Source organism: Cetorhinus maximus, chromosome 9, assembly GCF_964194155.1.
Source record: "Cetorhinus maximus chromosome 9, sCetMax3.hap1.1, whole genome shotgun sequence".
Lineage (NCBI taxonomy): Eukaryota > Metazoa > Chordata > Chondrichthyes > Lamniformes > Cetorhinidae > Cetorhinus > Cetorhinus maximus.
In genome coordinates, this window is record NC_135887.1 from 24,979,731 (window position 1) to 25,002,539 (window position 22,809).

General features: G+C 43.6%; 1 protein-coding gene across 1 annotated transcript in view; it reads left to right on the forward strand.

Moving 5' to 3' along the window:
- The window catches only part of aldocb (aldolase C, fructose-bisphosphate, b), a 34,925-nt gene continuing 12,116 nt past the window's right edge, over positions 1-22,809 (forward strand). The window contains exons 1-6 of the mRNA XM_078548308.1: positions 1-125; positions 10,413-10,555; positions 12,992-13,203; positions 15,070-15,124; positions 20,391-20,551; positions 21,583-21,666. Coding sequence (XP_078404434.1) covers positions 10,444-10,555; positions 12,992-13,203; positions 15,070-15,124; positions 20,391-20,551; positions 21,583-21,666 — 624 coding nt within the window. The 5' untranslated portion in view covers positions 1-125; positions 10,413-10,443. The remainder of the gene's footprint in view (positions 126-10,412; positions 10,556-12,991; positions 13,204-15,069; positions 15,125-20,390; positions 20,552-21,582; positions 21,667-22,809) is intronic.

The window sequence follows — 22,809 nt, forward strand, 5'->3', positions numbered from 1 at the left end:
AAGGGCGGAGCGTGGAAAACCGCATTCAGGGCTAATCTGGCTGGGGGCACGGAGCAGAACCGGAGTTGGAGTGAGAGAGTCAGACAGATACAGAGAGGGACAGAGAGAAGACGGAGTCGTTTTTGGTGAGAAGCAGACTGAAGCGGTGGCGAGGAGAAAGGCTGGGTTGGGGGGTCCTGTGTGTATCTGTTACCGGTCTACAAGCGGCGTTTGATGTCGAATTAATTACTGGTAGTAGACCCCGCACTTCAGTCTGGAGTGGTTTCAATGAAATTTTAAATAATTGCTGTTTAACTTAATATTGTTGAGAGAAGGGAATGCCTTTAAAATGGTTTACTTTCGGTGGCTGTGGGTCTCTGGCTAGTGTTTCGATTTAATGTGATAGTTAATTATTCATAATGTTAATGCTTACGAATTTTGACTTTAAAGATTAAAGATGAAACTGAGTCGGCCATTGAAGACAGAGACGCAGACAGACCAGCAGACTACCGAACACATCACCCACACTGAAATCTCCCAATGTACCTAAAGTCCTTTCCACAATATCATTATGAGAAACGAGCAGAGTGAATTGTGCATAATAAACACTGCTCTTGCGTGTGATGCCCCTGTGGTGGAACGAGGTCACCCCCAGAGTCTTGGCAAACACTCCCAGGGCACGGGGTTAGATACAGAGTAAAGCTGCCTCTACACTGTCCCCATCAAACACTCCCAGGCCAGGTACAGCACGGGGTTAGATACAGAGTAAAGCTCCCTCTACACTGTCCCCATCAAACACTCCCAGGCCAGGTACAGCAAGGGTTACATATAGAATAAATTTCCTACAGTGACTTGATTAAGTTGTATTATCTCCCTGCTAATAGCTGTCCTTGCTGCCCCAGCCAACTTGATTTCCCAAGCTTTATGTGGTCTGCCTGAGACTTTTTTGGCAGTTGGACTGGATTGAGGGGTGTTACATGAGGTATGGACATTTCTGCAAATTCTCTTGGTTTAAGAAACATAAATATCAGCTTGTTAATGTTTTCTCATCTATACTGGAAGTGGTGAGGACCTTTTTGGAAATATTGTGCAAATTAATGCGTGATCAGTAACTGTTATCTTTCCCCTTGCTTTGTTGTTGCTGATGGATGGAGCACAAGTTCCAAATGCTCCAGACAACATATTGCTTATTTAACTCCATGACCTTGAGAGTCAGTGAAGATGAAGTGTAGGAAGAAGACATCAGCAATGGCTAAACCGCACGTCAGCACTTTTTGGCATCTGAACCACAAGGATATCTGCAGTCAGCTGCGGAGCAGTCACTGAGATAAGATAGGGAGAAGGAAGGCTCTGATAGATGAGGTGACAAGATGCCCTTTTTGTTTAATGCAGTTACCACAGGATCTTGGTGAAGTTGAATAGTTTTGTGGTACTGTAATGACACAATGTATTGGACTAGTTAAGGTAGGAATGTGGGTAATGTATAGCAAGGAGACTATCACAGTCTGTCTAGCCTGTCCAGAATTGTTAAAATACCGTAGACTATTACTTGCTTCTCAGTTTTCTCTGCCAAATATCTGTCTCGTTGCCTTGTGATTGTACTGCAAATTCAGTCTGTTGCATTGGTAGCCTGCCCCATTTGCTCACTGCCCGCTGTGAAGAAGTCGTTAAATATAATTGATCTATTCATGGCTGCCTTGTACAGTTCGATGACCAAACTATTTTAGCACTTCACATTATCTGTACACAGTAGAATCAAATAGCTCAAGGCCTTGGATACTCATACTGTAGTAGGGTAACAAGTGGGGGCCAATTAGTTCAATTGGCTAGATAGCTAGCATGTCGTTCAGAATAATACCAACAGCGCAGATTCAATTCCTGTTCTGGCTGAGGTAGGCTTGGGATCTACCTCTGCCCCTGAGTGGAAGGCAAGGGCAAACCACCACTGACAAAAACTGATGAGTAGGTTAACAAACTAACCAGTCCTTCTGGTGGAACTGGACCAGGCTTTGCATAGGTTTATCTCTCTGACCAAATAACATCTGCTGGAAGGGCAGTCTTGAGGGAGTACTGCCCTGCCAGGGGGGCAGTCTTGAGGGTGTACTCTGGTGCTGGAGGGGCAATCCTTCAGGTAATACCTTAAACTGAGGCTCCTTCTGCCCTCTCAGATGGATGTAAAAGAATTCAAGGGGAAGAAAAGGGGGATTCTCCACAATATCCTTGCCAATAATTATTCAACCAACTAGTAAAACAGATGATCTCGTCGGTGTTATCTTCTATTTGTGGGACTATTTGGCAGCTGTGCCTCTACGTTAGAACAGTGACTGTAATGTTTAGCTTATTTCTGTTGATTTATTTCTATCACATAAGTTTGTATTTGTTTAATTGATATTTGCAATTTGCAGACCCAACTTCCTAATTTCATAGTACTTTTATCTGCGATACCTTGCCCTTCTCCTTCACAGGCTTGGTATTAGCAAACCCAGCTAATTTTACAATCAGTTATGTAAATAACTACAGATGAGCTGATTTTCCATGCGGGTTCCCAGGCCTGCTAGCCACCTCGAAGCATGCTGATATAGCTTCATTTACACATGCTCCTAGTCTCCTCTGATTCATTCAGAGACTCCCAGGCCCATAGAAACATAGAAAATAGGAGCAGGAGTAGGCCATTCGGCCCTTCGAGCCTGCTCCGCCATTCACTATGATCATGGCTGATCATCCAACTCAATAGCCTGCTCCTGCTTTCTCCCCATATTCTTTGATCCCTTTCGCCCCAAGAGCTATATCTAACTCCTTCTTGAAAACATACAATGCTTTGGCCTCAACTACTTCCTGTGGTAGCAAACTCCACAGGCTCACCACTCTCTGGGTGAAGAAATTTCTCCTCATCTCAAACCTAAATGGTCTACCCCATATCCTCAGACTGTGACCCCTGGTTCTGGACTCCCTCACCATCAGGAACATCCTTCCTGCATTTACCCTGTCTTGTCCTGTTAGAATTTTATAGCTTTCTATGAGATTCCCCCCTCATTCTTCTGAAGTCCAGCGAATATAATCCTAAGCGACTCAATCTCTCCTCATATGTCAGTCCCGCCATTCCAGGAATCAGTCTGGTAAACCTTCACTGCACTCCCTCTATAGCAAGAACATCCTTCCTCAGATAAGGAGACCAAAACTGCACACAATATTCCAGATGTGGTCTCACCAAGGCCCTGTATAATTGCAGCAAGACATCCCTGCTCCTGTACTTTAATCCTCTCGCTATGAAGGCCAACATACCATTTACCTTCTTTATGGCCTGCTGCACCCCAAGACATTTCTCTCCTAGCCCTTTGATCTTTTTCCCCACCCCATGCCTTCTCACTTTGAACAAAGCCACATTGTTCTACAAATTTAACAGTTGTTTGGAGAGCATTCTGAGCTGTGTTGCACAGGTGAAATCCTAGTAGGTACAGAATTGTTGCTGGTGACGAGGGCAATTTAAGACAATGAATTGAGGCAATGATAGCTGGAATTGGTTAATATTAATCACCCTTTCTGCATTTTAAAAAATTCATTCTTGGGATGTGGGCATCGCTGGCTAGGCCAGCATTTATTGCCCATCCTTAATTGCCTTTGAGAAAGTGGTGGTGAAGCTGCCTTCTTGTAGGTACACCCATGTGGACTTGATGGGCCAAATGGCCTACTTCTGCTCCTACGTCTTATGGTCTTATCGTGGTTTCTCTCTTACCTACACTCATGATCTCTCCGATCTAACCTTGTCCACGAGACAACAACGACTTATATTGAAGGCACAATATAAATACAACATCCCAAGGTGTTTCACAGGAGCATTGCAAAACAACATTTTTACACCGAGCCATACAGATATAAGGGCAGATTTTTAAAATTCTTTCACGGCCAGCTAGGCCAGCACTTATTACCCTTGAAAAGGTGGTGGTGAGCTGCCTTCTTGAACCGCTGCAGTCCATGTGGTGTAGGTACGCCCACAGTGCTCTTAGGGAAGGAGTCCCAGGGTTTTGACCCAGCGACAGCAAAGGAACAGGGATATATTTCCAAGTCAGGATGGTGTGTGGCTTGGAGGGGAACTTGCAGCTGGTGGTGGTCCTATGTATCTGCTGCCCTTATCCTAGAGGTTGTGGGTTTGGAAGGTGCTGTTGATGGAGCCTTGGTGAGTTGCTGCAGTGCATCTTGTAGATGGTGCGCATTGCTACCATTGTGTGTCAGTGGTGGAGGGAGTGAATGTTTGTGGATGGGATGCCAATCAAGCGGCTGCTTTGTCCTGGATGGTGTCGAGCTTCTTGAGTGTTGTTGGAGCTGCTCTCATCCATCGATGGGGAATATTCCATCACACTTCTGACTTGTGTCTTTCAGATGGTGGGCGGATGACCAAAAATTGGGTTTAAGAAGAATTATCTTCAAGGAGGAGGGATAGGTAGAAAGACAGTGAGGTTTAGGAAGGGAATTCCAGAGCGTGGGGACTGGACAACCAAAGGATGCTTGAGAGGACAGAATTGGGGGAGTGCAGGTATCTTCAAGGGTTGTGGGGCTGGACAAGATTAGCGATAACAACATCAACAAGGGTTTCAGCAGCAAATGAACAGAGGCTGAATTGGGTGATGTTACTGTGGTGGAAATAGGCAGTCCTAATGATGGTACAGATACGTGGTTGGAAACTGATCTTGAAGTCATTTCAAACTGCCGCCAGAGACTCGCCACCTTCTCCTGTTATCCTATCCCACCAAACTTCTGACCACCCAACTTTCCTTCCTGGCTCTCATGTTAGCTAATATTGTTATCTAGTTTCTCTCTTACTAGCCCTCAGGACCTCTCCTCTGGTACTGCACCACTCTCCTTCAAATAAGCCATCATCATCTCACTCCTCAAAAATCTCACCCTTGACCCTCGTCCTTGCAAGCTACCATTCCATCATCAACCTCCCTTAACCTGTCCAAAGTCCTTGAATGTGCTCTCACCTTCCAAATCTGTGTCAATCTCAACTCTGTCTGAATCCTACTCGGGGTGTTAGTCACAGTATTAAAGTGGCCCTTATCAATGTCACAAACAACATGCTCTGTCATGATGACCATGGTAAATTATTCCTCTTCAATCTCTTTGAAGCCTTTGACATGGTTCACCGTACCAATTCCCTCCAATGCCTCTCCTCTGTTTGATTGGGTGGGACTACCAACACTTGATTCCATTCTTATCTATTCACTCATAGCCAGAGAATCATCTGCAATAGCTTCCATACCTGTACCCACGCCATTATCTCTGGAGTTCACCAAGGATATATCTTTGTTTCCCTCCTATTCTCTATCTATATGCTACCTTTTGGTCACATTATTCAAAAACATGTCTGATTCCACATGTATGCTGATGACACCCAGTTCTATCTCACCGCCTCCAGTGTCTCTAATTGATTAAACTGCGTGTCCAACATCCAGTATTGGATGAGCAGAAATATCCTCCAAATATTGGGAAGACCGAAGGTATTTTCTCCACAAATTCTATTCCCTAGACACCAACTCCAGACAGTTGCTAGGGAGAGGGATGAAGTCGAACCAGGCTGTTAACAACCTTGGCAGCATATTTGTTGCTGAAATGAGCTACTCACCACATCTGCCCCATCACCAGCTCCCTATTATTTCCATTGTCTGATTCCACTCCTGTCTCAGCTCATGTGCTGAAATCCTCATCCATGCCTTTGTTAGCTCCCAGACTTGACTATTCCAATGCTTTCCTGACCAATCTCTCATCCACCACTCTCCATTAATTTGACTCAGCCAAAACTTTGCTACCCATATCCTAACTCACCCCAAGTCCCACTCGGCCATCACCCCTGTGTTCTCTGACCTACATTTGCTAGCAGTCTGGCAATGCCTCAATTGTAAGATTCTTACCCTTGTTTTCAAATTATTCTACAGCCTGTTTCTGCCATCTTCTCCCATCCTAATGGTGATCTCTATGCTCTTCCAATTTTGGTCTCTTGCACAGCCTCAATTTTAATCACTCTACCATTTCTCCTGCTGCAGCTTTAAGCTCTAGAATTCCTTCCCTAAATCTCTCTCTCTCTCCCTAAGATACTCCCTAAAGCCTACCACTTTGACCAAGCTTTTAGTCATTTGTCCCAAAATAATTTTGTGGTTTGGTGTTAAGTTTTGTTTGATAATGTTCCTGTGAAGTGCCTTGGGATGTTCTGCTAAATTTAAGAACACAATGTGAATACAAGTTGTTGTTGATCTGTTGGTGTGAGCAATTCCCTTTTTCTCTCTTCCCCACTCACTTCCATAATTTTCTTGACTCTTTATTCCTTGTAATTTCCCATTGGCAGCTGGGTCACTTCATTCTTTTCTCCGCTTGTGAAACTGTAAGCTTGTGTTTCATGGGGGTTTAGCTGATCAAAGCACAGCTTTATGTCATCTCCTCAGTAAACACAAAAGAATGCCAGAATCAGTGGTAAAACTGTTTTGCAGGAAAAAGGTAAAATGTCTGCCTGAGCATCTGTGTGTATGCTGGCTGCCTGTTGAAAATGGGTGATCCTTTATTCATGAGGGAGATTTCAGTTACACAGTACAATGCTTGAGCCTTTGCCAGTCAGGACTGTGGTGAATGGGAGGGGGAAGGGAACCAGAGGCAATAAATAAATGTAAATGAGTGTGATGGGTACAAGAGAAAATACCATTGTCAAGGGCTGTGAGAACTGCAACAGCCTCCAGGCCCTACAGTCAAGATATAAATCCAAACTTCTGTTAAAAATCAATACCTTCCTGATCCTTGCATTCTAATTTAGGCTGAGACAATGTTTTATGTTTACAGATTCTACAGAACATTGGGGTGCAGAGGAAGAAATTAAGCTTTTAAAATTTTTTAAAAATGAACCTTTTCCTCTACATCTCTCCTGAGGATGGTGACTATATTTGACCACAGTTCCACAGGCACTGGCTGTCCTCTGGGGCCTTGGTCATAGTTCCACGGCACCACTGTTCTCTATGACATCTTCCAACCAGGGGAGGTGAGACTTCAGAAGTAAAACCAAAAAACTGGAAGCATTAAGCAGGTCAGACCTAATCTTTTGAGAAATTACAAACCAGCAATTTGGGTGTGGAACCCTTTTTCAGAACTGGAAAATATTACAGATGAACAGAACAAGCTGAGGGAGAGAACAAATGGTTAAATAATCAGTGATAAGAATGAGAGAGTAATAAGTCCAGGATAGGGAATGCTCCCAAGGCATCGCTCCCTCCCTATCTCTGTAACTTCTTCCAGCCCTATAACCCTCGGAGTTCTCCAATTCTGGCCTCTTGCACATCCCTGATTTTAACTGCTGCAGCATTGGTGGCTTTGACTTGAGCTGCCTGAGCTCTAAGCTCTGGAGTTCGCTCTCTAAACCTCTTCATCTTGCATTCCTCCTTTAAGACATTCTTAAAACCAACTACTTTGACCAAGCTTTCAGTGATCTATTCTAAAATTTACTTACATGGTTCAGTGTCAAGTTTTGTTAGATAATGCTGTTGTAAAGTAGATAAAATAAAAGCACTATATAGAAATGCAAGTAGAATGGGAAGTATGTAAACAGCAAAATGAAGCAGCTATATTGGTTTGAATCTGGAAGAATGAAAGGTTGAGATGATTAGATGATTCTTTTATGAATGATTGTAGAGTGTTAGAAGGTTATTAATCCAGGAAGGACATCACGTCTGAGCCTGATCCTGTTCTCAACTGATATTCAGGGGCATGCTATTTCCAATGAATGTTCTTGAACAGTAAGTAGGAGCAGGCAATTCAGCCACTTGAGCTTGTTCTGTCATTTAATTAGATCTTTGCATCATTCTATTTACCTGTCTTAATCCACACCCCTTAATACCCATACCTGGTAACAATCTGTGTCTCAAACTTGAAAATTTCAGTTAACTACCATCATCCAGTCACTTTGGAGAATAAGTTCCAAATTTCCACTAGCCTTTGTGTGGGAGAAAAAGTGCTTCCTGATTTCACCAGGGAGGCGGTGGCATAATGGTAATGTCACTGGATTAGCAATCTGTAGGCCCAGGCTGATGCTCTGGGGACACTGGTTCGTACAGGGTAGCGGGGTATCTGAATGGCCTGCCCTTTTGTGATGCCTTGGTCGAGCTGGCCTGGCTGGTAGAAACTCCTAATGGTCTCGTGATGGCCAATGGTGGATCTGGCGATGGAGGTGCTATGACCTCTGAGGACAGAGGCTGGCTGGTGCCAGGTAGAGGACCCTTTGGGAAGAGGATTTGTGTTCCCTTAATACACTTGAGGAATGCAACAGGAAACCCCTCTAGCTTCCCTTTTCCCTGTCAAGTATGGTCAGTACAAAAAATTCCTATCAAGGCGACAGCGAGAATTGGTTTGGCACCACTCATGCCAACATGTCACTTGGTATGGATATACATTAAAGACTGGCTTAATCAGACCAAGAGCAAGGTCATCCACTGTTGCTATGATCTGAAAGTTTGGAAGCCTATGGTCACCTATGCCACTTGGTATGGCACTTAGACAACAATGAAGATTTCTCTCCTGAATGGCCAAGCTCCATTTTAAGGTTCTGCCCTCCCCTTCAGAGGAAACCATTTCTCTGTTTCTACTCTTATTGAATCCTTTTTATCATTTTAAACACCTTCAATAGATCACCCCTCAACCATCTAAAGTAAAGAATAATATCTAAACTAAAGTATACAATCCAAGCTTATGGAACCTGTCCTCCATAATTTAAATCTCATAAGCGATGGCATCACTATGGTGAATCTGCACTATGCCTATCCTCCCCCAAGGCAAATGCATCCTTCCTGAGTTGTGGTGCCCAGAACTGAATTCAGTTACTTTTTTAAATTTGTTCACGGGATGTGGGCCTGACTGGTTGGGCCAGCATTTATTGCCCTTCCCTCATTGCCCTTGAGAAGGTGGTGTTGAGCTGCCTTCTTGAACTGCTGCAGTCCATGTGGTGTAGTTACACCCACAGTGCTGTTAGGGATGGAGTTCCAGGATTTTGACCCAGTAACAATGAAGGAACAGCGATATATTTCCAAGTCAGGATGGTGAGTGGCTTGGAGGGGGACTTCCAGGTGGTGGTGTTCCCATCTATCTGCTGCCCTTGTCCTTCTAGATGGGTAGTGGTCGTGGGTTTGGAAGGTGCTGTCTAAGGAGCCTTGGTGAATTCCTGCAGTGCATCTTGTAGATGGTATACACTGCTGCTACTGTGTATCGGTAGTGGAGGGAGTGAATGTTTGTGGTGCCACTTACGTGGGCTGCTTTGTCCTGGATGATGTCAAGCTTCTTGAGTGTTGTTGGAGCTGCACTCATCCAGGCAAGTGGGGAGTATTCCATCACACTCCTGACTTGTGCCTTTGTAGACGGTGGATTGGCCATGGAAAGTCAGGAGGTGAGTTATTTGCTGCAGATGTCCCAGCCTCTGACCTGATCTTGCAGCCAAAGTATTTATATGGCTGATCCAGTTGAGTTTCTGGTCAATGGTAACCCCAGGATGTTGATAGTGGGGGAATTCAGCAATGACGATGCCATTGATTGTCAAGGGGAGATGGTTAGATTCCCGCTTGTTGGCGATGGTCATTGCCTGGCACTTAAGTGACAAGTTAAGTCACATAGCTGCCCAAGCCTGAATGCTGTCCAGGTCTTGCTGCGTATGGACATGGACTGCTTCAGTATCTGAGGAATCACAAATATTGCTGAACATTGTGCAATCATCAGCAAACATTCTCATTTCTGATGTTATGATGGAGGGAAGATCATTGATGAAACAGCTGAAGATGGTGGGCCTTGGACTCTACCCTGAGGTACTCTGGCAGTGATATCCTGGGACAGATTGGCCTCCAACAATCAAAACTATCTTCCTTTGTGCCAGGTATGACTCCAACGAGTGAAGAGTTATCCCCCTGATTCCCATTGACTCCAGTTTTGCTGGGGCTCCTTGATGCCACACTCGGTCAAATGCTGCCTTGATGTCAAGGGCAGTCACTCTCACCTCAGCTCTGGAGTTCAGCTCTTTTGTCCATGTTTGATCCAAGGCTGTAGTGAAGTAAGGAGCTGGGTGGCCCTGGCAGAACCCAAACTGGGCATCAGTGAGCAGTTTATTGCCATGCTAGCACTATTAACGATCCCTTCCATCACTTTACTGATGATGGAGAGTAGACTGACGGGGTGGGAATTGGCAGGATTGGTCCTGCCTTTTGTGCACAGGACATACCTGGCAGTTTTCCACATTGCTGGGTAGATGCCAGTGTAATAGCTGTACTGGAACAGCTTGGCTTGGAGCACGGCAAGCTCTGGAGCACAAGTCTTCAGTATTATTGCCGGAAGCTGGGAAGGATAATGGGCTCTGCATCAATTTACTAATATGCTGATATGGGAGTGACGTGATTTTTTTTTTAAACATTTCTTTCTTACAGCTTTGGCCACATACACACACACCGTTAGAAGATGACGCACCAATTTCCTGCACTCACCCCTGCCCAGAAGAAGGAGCTGTCTGATATCGCTTTGAAGATCACCTCCCCTGGCAAGGGCATTCTAGCTGCTGATGAGTCTGTGGGTTAGTGTCTGCTGCCTTTTGGTTTCCTGCTTGAGTTATTGGTGGGGGGGAGGGAGAGGTGGTAAGAGGAGGATAGCACAAGAGAATTAGCCTTGAGTTCCTAGCTCTCTTTATACGTGTATGAATGCCTGCTTAAATGCCAGCTCAATGTGTGTAAGCAGGGTGCACATTTAACAGATTTCTTGTTGCGACTGAAAACGAGGCTAGAAAATTACAAGATGGACCAAGGAGCAGAGCATCAGTACAAAAGGCTCCCTCTCTCAATTCTCATAAAATGAATACCCCCACCTCATAGTCTCTGTCCAGTTTCAAGGAACCCCTTCCTGGTCCATAGCATGTTAAATGGGTGGGTATCCCGTCTGGGCAAACCAATGTATTCAACAACATACACCCCTTTGCCATCAATGAACATTGAATCCAGAGACCTAGGTCTAGTGTCCTTGGCTGAACCGTCACATGAGTTTAATAACACATCACTGCATTCATGAACTGCAGCTTCTGAGTTAACAGATATGAAGTCTTTTTGTCTGTTTTGGGTAGTGAGCTGTCTTTCAGAAGAATCTGTGCTCTAAAGTCACTGTAAAGATACGTGCAGTTAATGATGATGTGCTTTTAATCAGAATTCTCTTTGGTGCTTTGACCTGATACTGTTGGTTTAGGGAGACTGTGTACGCTGCTGACCTGTTTACATTTTCACGCCTATGCCCTTCTCTATCGGGGAATGTAGAAGTGGAACCAGTGGATCTGGTAGTTCACAAAACCCTCCTGGAACAACATAATTTGGGAGTTTGCATTTCTCTAATTGTAGCTAAAGGCAAGACAGCCCTGCACATATCAATAGCTTAAGGTTTGAAACATAAAAATTTAACATTGGATTAATGGCAGGGAATCATGATTGTGCAAAAGAGTACTTTCAACTGTGGTGTGTTTTTCCATAGATAGGACCAAACTATTATTTAGTACCTGCAACTGCCTCTTGTTATGACCAAAGCTGGTTTTAATTGCTGTGCAAACCAAATACCAAAGGGAAACTTGGCTTACGGACCATCCCCTTTTTTTTTGTATTCTGAAAATGAGAATGGGCATACTGGTCTCAGCAGCAAGAAGTCCAGTAATACTTCTGGGATTAAAAAAAATTAAAAATAAAAGTTTTATTAATAAGAATAAAAGAAAACTTAAGCACAAAAAATTACAGATACACAGTTAAATTTCATCTTACAAAACATTCTCCCAAAAAGACTCTACTTGGTCAGACCCACAAGTAACCACCTTCCAGGCAACACTCCCTTATAGATGTTTTAACTATAGAAAATCCAGTAATATTACCTAAGGCAAACTGCTGTAGCTTCAATAAAAGCATATTACATATCCTGTAACTCTCATTCACTCTGCTGTGAAAATCTAAACTTCAGAATAAAACTGCTTTTTGCAACCCAAGACTTTTCTGGCTTCACTGGATGGTTGATTCAAACTGTATCCTCTCTCAGCCATAGCTCCAGCTGCTATGTCTCACGCCTCCAGTTCAACAGCTCAAACAGCAACAGTTCCCCTAAGCTCTCCACAGTAACTCTAAAATACCATATTTTCCACTTTCATTTTTGGTTCCATTGTTTTCACACCTTTTTGAAATTCAAATCCTTTCAAATACAAGATCTTTCATGTTTCCATCTTGTCTTTGCTTTTGGGTCAATAAAATATAATATCCCCCCTTCTGTTTACCTATGGAACTCCTGCAAGATGCAAACATGTCTCTTTATACCCCTGACTCCCCTTTGATATTCAAACAAACTCTCCATTTATCTAAAATGCAAATGTTAGATCTAACCTATTCACTTGTACCTCAAACCTAACACCTCTTATCATTTTCATGTTTTCAACCTCCCAGACAACCTGTCGCCTATTAATCTCTGCCCAGCTTAATTAAATCATACACAAACAGCCTTTTCACAGAATAACACAATATTCCCCAAATATATATTAAAAAATCAATTTCTCACACTCTCTGTACTCTTGAGCATTTGAGGTGGAGGGTATCTGTATTTGTTGTTTCTCATCTCCTAAAACACATTCCCTCGTTGCTGGGCTATGTTTTCATGCCATTACATTGTCCATTCGTCATTTGTGAGCTGAGAAGGTGAGCTTTGGATGGTGACTTTAGGAGGTATCATAGCAGAGCCTGATTTATTTTTTTTTTGTCCTCACCTGATGTACACCTTCCAGCAGAAGATATAATTGTGGCTATGTGTCTTTTTTCCCCTCTCTTTATATCAGGGTACTGTGGCCAATGGCTCTCAGTGTTGTTCTGGTTGAGATCAACCAACTTGGCACAGGCCTGGAATGGAACCTGGTGTCTGTAGACTAGTACTATACCAGACTCTGTGTCCACAGTACCATTCATTTACTTTTTACTAAGTAACTTCCTGTACATTTTCTTAGGGAGCATGGCCAAGCGTCTGAACCAGATTGGCGTGGAAAACACTGAGGAGAACCGACGTGTCTACCGGCAGATCCTGTTGACTGCTGATGACCGAGTCAAAAATTTTATCGGAGGTGTCATCTTCTTCCATGAAACTTTGTACCAGAGCACTGATGATGGGACACCCTTTGCAAATGTGATCAAAGATAAGGACATTGTTGTAGGAATCAAGGTAAATTATTAGGATTTGTGTTCATCCCTTTGAAAACTTCGAAAGATTAGACAACTCACTGGGGAGTGGCGACAGTAAGCACTTCCTGCCCTGGAGGGAGGGGACTGGGCAAAGGGGAACCGGAACTCATTACTAGCAAGTGATGTGTATGGATTGGATTTCAAATTGATGCTTATGGCTGATTCTAAAGATTTTCAAACATTCAGCTTCTCTGAATGAGGTGGGTTTTAGGATCATAGGACCAGGATTAGGCCATTCAGCCCATCTAGCCTTCTCCACCATTCAATTTGATCATGGCTGATCATCTACTTCAATGCCACTTCCTGTGCTATCCCCATATCCCTTGAGGTCATTATTTCCAGAAATCTTTTGATTTCTGTCTTGAACACGCTCAATTTCAAACGTTCACTCTGAGTGAAGAACTTCCTCCTCCTCTCAGTCTTAAATGGCCTACCCCTTAATCTATGACTGTGTCCCCTGATTCTAGATTTTGTCTCTGGTGAGACAAGCCAGTATGGCACCCACTGGGAATGTTTATGTAGGACATGTTCTCTTTGGCCAAGGCGCAATGTCCTTTGCCCTGAGCCTTCTGGCCTGCAGTCTGCCAAGACACCAGTTGGAGTTGCACTGGAGGAGTTTATACGATTTTTTTTAACGCATGAGGTCACTTGGCCCAACATATCCAGCCAAGAGTTTAGCCAGGTACTTCTCCACATGAAATGACAGAAAATCAAAGAAGCAAGTCATACTCTGCCACATTTGTAGTGATGAGCAGTCCTAATTTTTGGTTTGGAACAAGATGAGTCTTTTCCAGCCCAAATCTTATGCATATTTCAAAAGCTAACAACAATTTGTAAAGCTGACAATTAGTTGATTGGTGAACTGGGAACAAATCATATTTCTGTGATTCTGTTGCTTGGATAAATGAGACATTTAGTGATGTTAACAGTGGAAGCTGACTCACTGATCTAATCTCCCTGAATCCAAACTAAAACAGGGAATATAAGTAATTTACATGTGGGTTTACTTTTTACTTTCATGGGATGTGGGCCTTGCTGGCAAGGCCAGCACTTATTGCCCATCCTAGGCCATTTCAGACGGTAGTTAAGAGTCAACTACTTTTCTGTGGATCATATTATAGAACCAGATGGGTTTTTTTTTACAACAATCGCTGATAGTTTCATGTTCACCATCACTGATACTAGCTTTCTATTACAGATTTCTTTTTAATTTGAATTTAAATTCCACCAGTTACTCAGGTGGGATTTGAATCCATGTCCTCAGAGCATTAACCTGGCCTTTGGATTACTAGCCTAGTGACATTACTACTATACCACCATCTCCCATAAAGAAACTTGAGCCTGTTCTGTTGTTCTATTTGATCATGGCTGATCTGTACTTCCCTTTGTTCCATATCCCTCGATACCCATGCCCAACAAAAATCAAATCTGTCTAAGATTCAGGTTCCTGAGTTGCAGTCTTTCTCACTGTCTGGGGTTGAGGATAATCCTTTCTGTGGGGAACTATAATCTGTATAACTGAGACAATACATAATTCTGTGTCACACAAGCAGTAATATACCCATCACCAGTCTTGAGGTCTGGCTTGTACATGTCTTCGAACAATGTATGTGTAAGCCAGAGGGAGGAATGCTTTTTTTTTAAAATAGAGAACTGAAATATCACTATCAAAATGGTGTACAAAGTCAGAATGCAACAGAGTACAAAATTCTTATTAAAAAAACTAGCAAACATCTTGTGTTAAAAATGAATTAGATGTTTTGTTGAATATTTGGTACAAATTATAAATATCAATATTGTATTTGAAACCTAATACTTCTCAGACTAAGCTGTCCTGTATTTCCAGGTTGATAAAGGTGTTGTCCCCTTGGCCGGAACCAATGGAGAAACCACCACTCAAGGTAGAGGATTTGTATAATGTGATCGGGATCTATGTGTTGTAAGCAGGAAGGGGGCAGTGAGGTAAAAGATCTGTGTGGTATGATTTTAAGAGAGGGAGCAGGATCTGTAAAATGTGGTGTTGTGAGGTGGTCACTAGAATGCAATGTGAATGCACTGCAGGAATGATGGGGCTCACATATGCATATGTTAAAGCAGTTACTGTCCTTTTGTGAATGAGCTGAATTCTAGATGTTGATCACCATTGCCTGATAGACTCAGCATTTCCCATTCACTTGTAATTTCTGGAATTCGTAATCAAGTTCAGTTCCAACCCTGATTAAAGTTTCCTCTGTATCATTTAAATTTTCAATTCTTTGGTTTGCCTTTCAGTACCATTCCTGGGTAAGTTCCTTTATTTCATATAGAACCAGGCTGTATTTTTTCCTGAAACATCTTGACAATAAATTCTGCACTCCAGTAACTATTATCACTGCACTGTCAGTCTGATAAAGTAGCTGACAGTGACCATGGTTTTTTAAAATATTCATTTATAGGATGTGGGTGTCGCTGGCTAGGCCGGCATTTATTGCCCATCCCAAATTGCCCTTGAGAAGGCGATGGTGAGCTGCTTTCTTGAACCATTGCAGTCCATGTGCTGTTGGGGAGGGAGTTCCAGGATTTTGACCCAGTGTTGGTGAAGGAATGGCGATATATTTCCAAGTCAGGACGATGTGTGGATTTGGGGAGTCAGGAGGTGAGTTACTCACAGCTGGTTCCTAGCTTCTGACCTGCTCTTGTAGCCACAGTATTTATGTGGCTAGTCCAGTTCAGTTTCTGGTCAATGGTAACCCCCCAGGATGTTGATAGTGGGGAATTCAGTGATGCTAATGCCATTGATGGTTAATTCTCTTTTGTTGGAGATGGTCATTGTTTGCCCCTGTGTGGCATGAATGTCACTTGCCACTTGTCAGCCCAAACCTGGAAATTGTCCAGGTCGTGCTGCATTTGGACATGGACTGCTTCAGTATCTGAGGAGTCGTGAATGGTGCTGAACATTGTGCAATCATCAGCGAACGTCCCCACTTCTGACCTCATGATGGAAGGAAGGTCGTTTATGAAGCAGCTGAAGATGGTTGGCACTAAGACATTACCCTGAGGAGCTCCTGCAGTGATGTCCTGGAACTGAGATGATTGACCTCCAACAACCAGAACCATCTTCCTTTATGCTAGGTATGACTCTAACCTGCAGAGAGTTTTCTCCCTGAATCCCATTGACTCCAGTTTTGCTAGGGTACCTTGATGCCACACTTGGTGAAATACTGCATTGATGCCAAGGGCAGTTCAGCTCTTTTGTCTATGTTTGAACCAAGGCTATAATGAGCTCAGAGGCTGAGTGGCCCTGATGGAACCCAAACTAAGCATCACTGAGCAGGTTAGTGCTAAGCAAGTGCTGCTTGATAGCACTGTTGATGACCCCTTCCATCATTTTACTGATGATGGAGAGTAGACTGATGGTGTGGTAATTGGCTGGGTTGGGACTTTGTTCAATTGACAATTTCCTGCTTTTTGTATACAGGACATACCTGGGCAATTTTCCACATTGCTGGGTAGTACAACACTATAGTGTTGTAGCTGTACTGGAACAGCTTAGCTAGGGGCGCAGCAAGTTCTGGAGCACAAATTTTCAGTACTATTACTGGAATGTCATCAGGGCCACAGCCTTTGCACTATACAGTGCATCATCTGTTTTTTGATATCACATGGAGTGAATCAAATTGGCTGAAGACTGGCATCTGTGATGCTGCAGGCCTCCGGAGGAGGCCTAGATGGATCATCCACTCGGCACTTCTGGCTGAAGATGGTTGCAAATGCTTCAGCTTTTTGCACTGATGTATTGGGCTCCTCCATCATTGAGGAAAAGGATATTTGTGGAGCCTCCTCCTCCAGTCAGTTATTTAATTGTCCACCACCATTCATGACTGGGTATGACCGGACTGCAGAGCTTAGAACTGATCCATTATTTGTGGAATTGCTTAGCTCTATCACTTGCTGTTTATACGGTTTGGCATGCAAGTAGTCCTGTGTTGTAACTTCACCAGGTTGACACCTCATTTTTAGGTAAGTCTGGTGCTGCTCCTGGCATGCCCTCCTGCACTCTTCATTGAACTAGGGTTGACCCCTTGGTTTGGTGGTAATGGTAGATTGGGGGATATGCCAGGCCATGAGGTTACAGATTGTGTTCGAGTACAATTCTGCTGCTGCTGATGGCCCTCAGTGCCTCATGGATGCCCAATCTTTACTGGCTAGATCTGTTCAACATCTATCCCATTTAGCATGGTGGTAGTGCCACACAACACGATGGAGGGTATCCTCAAGGTGAAGATGGGACTTCGTCTCCACAAAGATGGTGCGGTGATCACTCCTACCGATACTGTCATGGACAGATGCATCTGTAGCAGGCAGATTGGTGAGGATGAGGTCAAGTATGTTTTTCTCTCGTTGGTTCCCTCACCACCTGCCACAGACCCAGTCTAGCAGCTATGTCCTTTAGGGAAGCAGTAGTGCCACCGAGCCACTCTTGGCGATGGACATTGAAGTCCCCCACTCAGAGTACATTCTCCACCCTTTGTACCCTCGGTGCTTCTTCCAAGTGGTGCTCAACATGGAGGATTACTGAATCATCAGCTGAGGAGGTCGGGGGGCACACTATGTGGTATCAGCAGGAGGTTTACTTGCCCATGTTTGACCTGATGCCATAAGACTTCATGGGGTCCAGACTTGATGTTAAGGACTCCCAGGGCAACTCCCTCCCGACTGTATACCACTGTGCCACCACCTCTGCTGTGTCTGCCTTGCCGGTGGGACAGGACATACCCAGGAACGTTGATGGGGGTGTCTGGGACATTATCTGTAAGGTATGTTTCTGTGAGGGTGATTATGTCAGTCTGTTGCTTGACTAGTCTGTGAGACAGCTTTCCCAACTTTTGACACTAGCCCCCAGATGTTAGTAAGGAGGACTTTGCAGGGACAACAGGGCTGAGTTTGCCGTTGTTGGATAGTCCATCCAGTTCCATTCCTTTTAGGCTTTTTGGCGGTTTGATACAACTGAGTGGCTTGCTTGGCCATTTCAGAGGGCACATGAGTCAACCATATTGCTGTGGGTCTGGAGTCACATGTAGGTCAGACCAGGTAAGAACAGCAGATTTCCTTCCCTACAGGACATTAGTGAACCAGATGGATTTTTCTGACATTCGACAATGGTTTCATGATATCATTAGACTTTTAATTAGAAGACTTTTTATTGAATTCAGATTTCACCATCTGCCATAGTGGGATTTGAACCTGGGTCTCCAGAGCATTACCCTGGATTTCTAATCCAGCAACAAACCACTATACCACTGCCTTCCCACTCATTCTCAGTGGGTTTGGTGTGGATTCAATGGGGTGCCCCCCTAACTAATTCATTTTTAAATGGAGCAGCCAGGAGGCAGGGAGAGGTGTTGACACCTGAGGATCTCCAGGTCTCATCCGAATGCATCTTTAAGCATGATTTCCAGTCAGCTGGAAGCAATGGCTTCCCTAATGGTTCATAAGAAATGCCCATCCAGCGTGGCTCTGATCCATGGACCATGAAGGTCTCTGATTTCCAATTTGGGCTGAATTGATAGAATTCAATCAGGATGAAGCTATTTTGGCCTCAGTGCCCATGCTCTAGGAAGGCAATATGTGTCTGTTTGTGGTGGGTGGGGGGAATGACCAGAATTCCTGCTGTGAGCCACTGCTTCTTTGCGGTATCAAAGGGCAAACAGTGCCCACAGAGATGTATGTAAACATGTGCCAGCTCCTTCAGAGCCAAGAGGAACAGGCAACTCTGAACCCAGTACTGGCATGAATGGGAATGAATTTTCATTGCTCTGTCTAGTGAGATTTCTCATTGGAAGTGGCAGATGTTGCAGTTCAGGTTTTTCCCAACATTTTTGTCTTGGATTCATGGCAACAGGGTATTCTGCATCAGTACAGTGAGTCTGCTATGAATGGAAAGTTTTGTGCTTGTACATGCTGTTTATGGGTTTGTAGTGTGTGCTTAAATTCAAAATTAACCTGGAGGTTGATGGTGGGGGTTGGGGATGTCCATGCTTCTCTATGCCTCATGAGGGTGGGAAATACACTCGTAGACCAGTATGTACAGGCTAGAAGTACTCAAATTTGTTTTGTGTGTAAGTACATGTTATTGTATCAGACTAATATTTAACTAGTCAAGAAAAATACTGTGGATTCTGGAAATTTGTAATGAAAATGCTGGAAATACACAATAGGTCAGGCAGCATCTTGTGGAGAGCAAAGTGGATTCTGATGAGGGTCATCGACCTGAAACATTAACTTTTTATCTCTCCAGATGCTGCCTGACCAGCTGAGTGTTTCTCGCATTTTTTTGTTTGATCCTAGTTTTCATGACTTTACTTTGAGGTGCTATCACCTGTGTCAAATTCACTGTTTTGGATGCATAGTCACACTTGTCCTCATAACACTTTCAGATATGATGCTCAGCCAGCTGTGAATCTTAGTTTGGTCACTGATTCTCTGGCTTTACAGCCAATTTAGTACATTTGGGTTTCAATCACTGGTGTAATGTACAAGTCTCTCAAACAGCAGTGAGATAAAGACCAGTTAATGTTTTAATGATGTTGGCTGAGGGATAAATGTTGCCCAGGGCATTGGGGAGAACTTCTTTGGTCTTCAAATAATGTCAGTGAATCTTTTTACGTCCAACTGAAGAGGGCTGATGGGACTTTGATTTAATATCTCAACCAAAAGATGGCACTTCTAAATGCACAGCACCCACTCAGTACTACATTGGGAGTGTCAGCCTGGATTATGTGGTCAAATCTTTCAAGTGGGGCACAAACCCACAATCATCTGTCACTGACATGAGAGTGCTTCAGCTGAACATTCCAAAGTATTCCAGCCACCTAGCAATTTTGTTATAGCGTAAATGCATTTTCCTACTTAATTTCAAGGCTTGTTCAGAAACAAATATAGACAGATATTTCCATTGATGTCTGTTTTTGGGCAGTCAGTTTGTGTATTAGTTGTAGAATCCTTCCAGAGGCACAGCTGGCTGAAGCCAACTTTTAATATTTGATTTATCCTGTTTTGCATTGCAGAATTAAAATACAGAAATCTACTTATTATAAAATAAAGGCTTGTGTTTATACTTTTTGTTCCTGTGGGTGCCTGTGCCTGAACTGGGCAGTGCTTAACAGCTGGTCTGTGTTGGTTTTATAGGTCTGGATGGACTGTCAGAACGTTGTGCTCAGTACAAGAAGGATGGAGCAGACTTTGCAAAGTGGCGCTGTGTCTTGAAGATCAGTGACACAACTCCATCCTCCCTTGCTATCATTGAGAATGCTAATGTCCTGGCACGTTACGCCAGTATCTGCCAGCAGGTAAAGTGGAACCGTGTGCCAATGTGTTAATGCAGGTTATAGAATCTGTTTGCAGTTGCCACCACACTAGCCTTATGCGAAGTTTCAGTCTCCTTTCAACATGCAGACACCACAGTAAATGAGTAGCGTAGGTCACCCACAAGCTGTGTTGGTAAAGTATACCTAGTTTGTGTGGTTGCGGGGGGTGCGTGAAAGAAACCCTGCAAATTGGGAAGACTCCTGCTTTGTCTTGAACGAACCCACCTCAGCCAGAGTAGTTAAAGAAATGAACAACACATTCTCACACTTCTGCGTGAGGAAGGGGAAAATCAGCACTCCCAATCACTATCCAGTTATGCTGTTGAAAAGTCTGCTGTGTCCACTTGTCTGAACCAGGCTGGCCTGTGACCCCTTCAATTACTGATTAGTATGCCAAATTCCTAACAAGGCTCACACATGAAGATTGGCCACTTGTGAAGAGTACTGGAATGTGTTCGTACCACAAACATTGGTAGCTTCAGGAGAGGAAGGGATAAAATGGGGAGAGGGATTGGATTGCCCTGGATTTTGGATTTGCCTCTAGAGCCAGAAGACACAGTCTCAGTAGGCCATTTAGGACCGAGATGAGAAGGATATCTTCACTTAGAGGATGGTGAATCTTTGGAATTTGCTGCTCCAGAGGGCTGTGGAAGCTCAGTCGTCGAGTATGTTCAAGACTAAGATCGATAGATTTTTACATATTAAAAACATCAAGGGATACAAGGATAGTGCAGGAAAATGGTGTTTTAAGTAGATGATCAGCCACGTCTCATTGAATGTCAGTGAGCTCAAAGGGCTGAATGGCCTACTCCTATTTTGTATGTTCACTGTTGTAATGAGATGAAGGCTGTGAAAACCGACAATTCAGCAGTGTGCATCAAGGTGTTGGGAGGCAAGATAGTACAGGTAATGGGGAAAGTTCCACTAATAAGCAGTTTGGAGGTTTTGATTTCTAGAGAGGTGGGGCTCTGGATCTCTGCATGTCTTCATCATTTTTCCTCCTTGTGTTCTAGAATGGCATTGTTCCCATTGTGGAGCCTGAGATCCTTCCTGATGGCGACCATGATCTGAAGCGATGCCAGTATGTCACAGAAAAGGTTGGTTGGAGAAAAAAAAACCTTTGATTTATTTAGTGTCTTTCCAAAACTTTGTCTAAAGTGGTTTCTGGTCAATGAAGTACTTTCAAATGTAGTCACTGTTGTATTGTAAATAACTGGTCAATCAAAATCAGATATTATTGGCTCTAGAGCCAGAGACTGACCCGCCATGGTGACCGCAGGTAAAAATGGAGCTTGCAAATTAGAAGACAAATGAAGTGCAAAACTGATTAGTGTAAAATGACAAAATAGTGTAATTGAAGAATAAAATTAATGGAACAAAATAAATGCGAGCAAACTCTTGAGAGAACGCATTACTGTCGATGTATACATACTGGGCTGAGGCAATTAAAGCTAACCCAAAGGTGGGTATGGCTAACCAGTCCAAGTGAAGGATATATAAGCCATTGGACATGGGCAATGAAGCGAAACAGACTAATTCTAACGGGGTTGCACTTGGAGGAGCAATGTCAGAGTAAAAATCAGTCATTGTTTCTGCAATTTTCCAGGTGGAATAAGAACATAAGAACTAGGAGCAGGAGTAGGCAATTCAGCCCCTCGAGCCTGCCCCGCTATTCATTACGATCATGGCTGATCTCATTTTGGCCTCAATTCCAATTTCTCGCCCTCTCCCCATAACCTTTCAACCCATTATTAATTAAAAATCTGTCTATCTCCTCAAATTTATTCAGCGTCCCGGCATCCACTGCACTCTGAGGTAGTGAATTCCACAGATTCACGACCCTTTGAGAAAAGTAATTCCTCCTCATCTCTGATTTAAATCTACCACCCCTTAGCCTAAAGCAGGCAAGAATGACCAATTGATGAGGCTAAGCCCTGTTCCTCAGGGACACCTTAGGGAAAAAAGTCCAATGCCATTTTGAGCTATGCCTGATTTTTTTTTTTGTGATCAATGCAGTAAGTTTATGTCTGATTTTTCAGGCACCCAATTTGGCTGCCTAAGATGGACATTAGGCTCCTAACATTTGTTAGCGGGAGGCCAAATGGATGTCTTAGCCACTTTGGGTCCCCTCTGAAAAATTAGTCTGCACAAGTGGATCAGCTGTTGGGCTTCTCCCAGTGTGGACACAACCTTGGAATCGGCTAACATCAAGAATGCTAGTTCAATTTCTTTTTAAATTA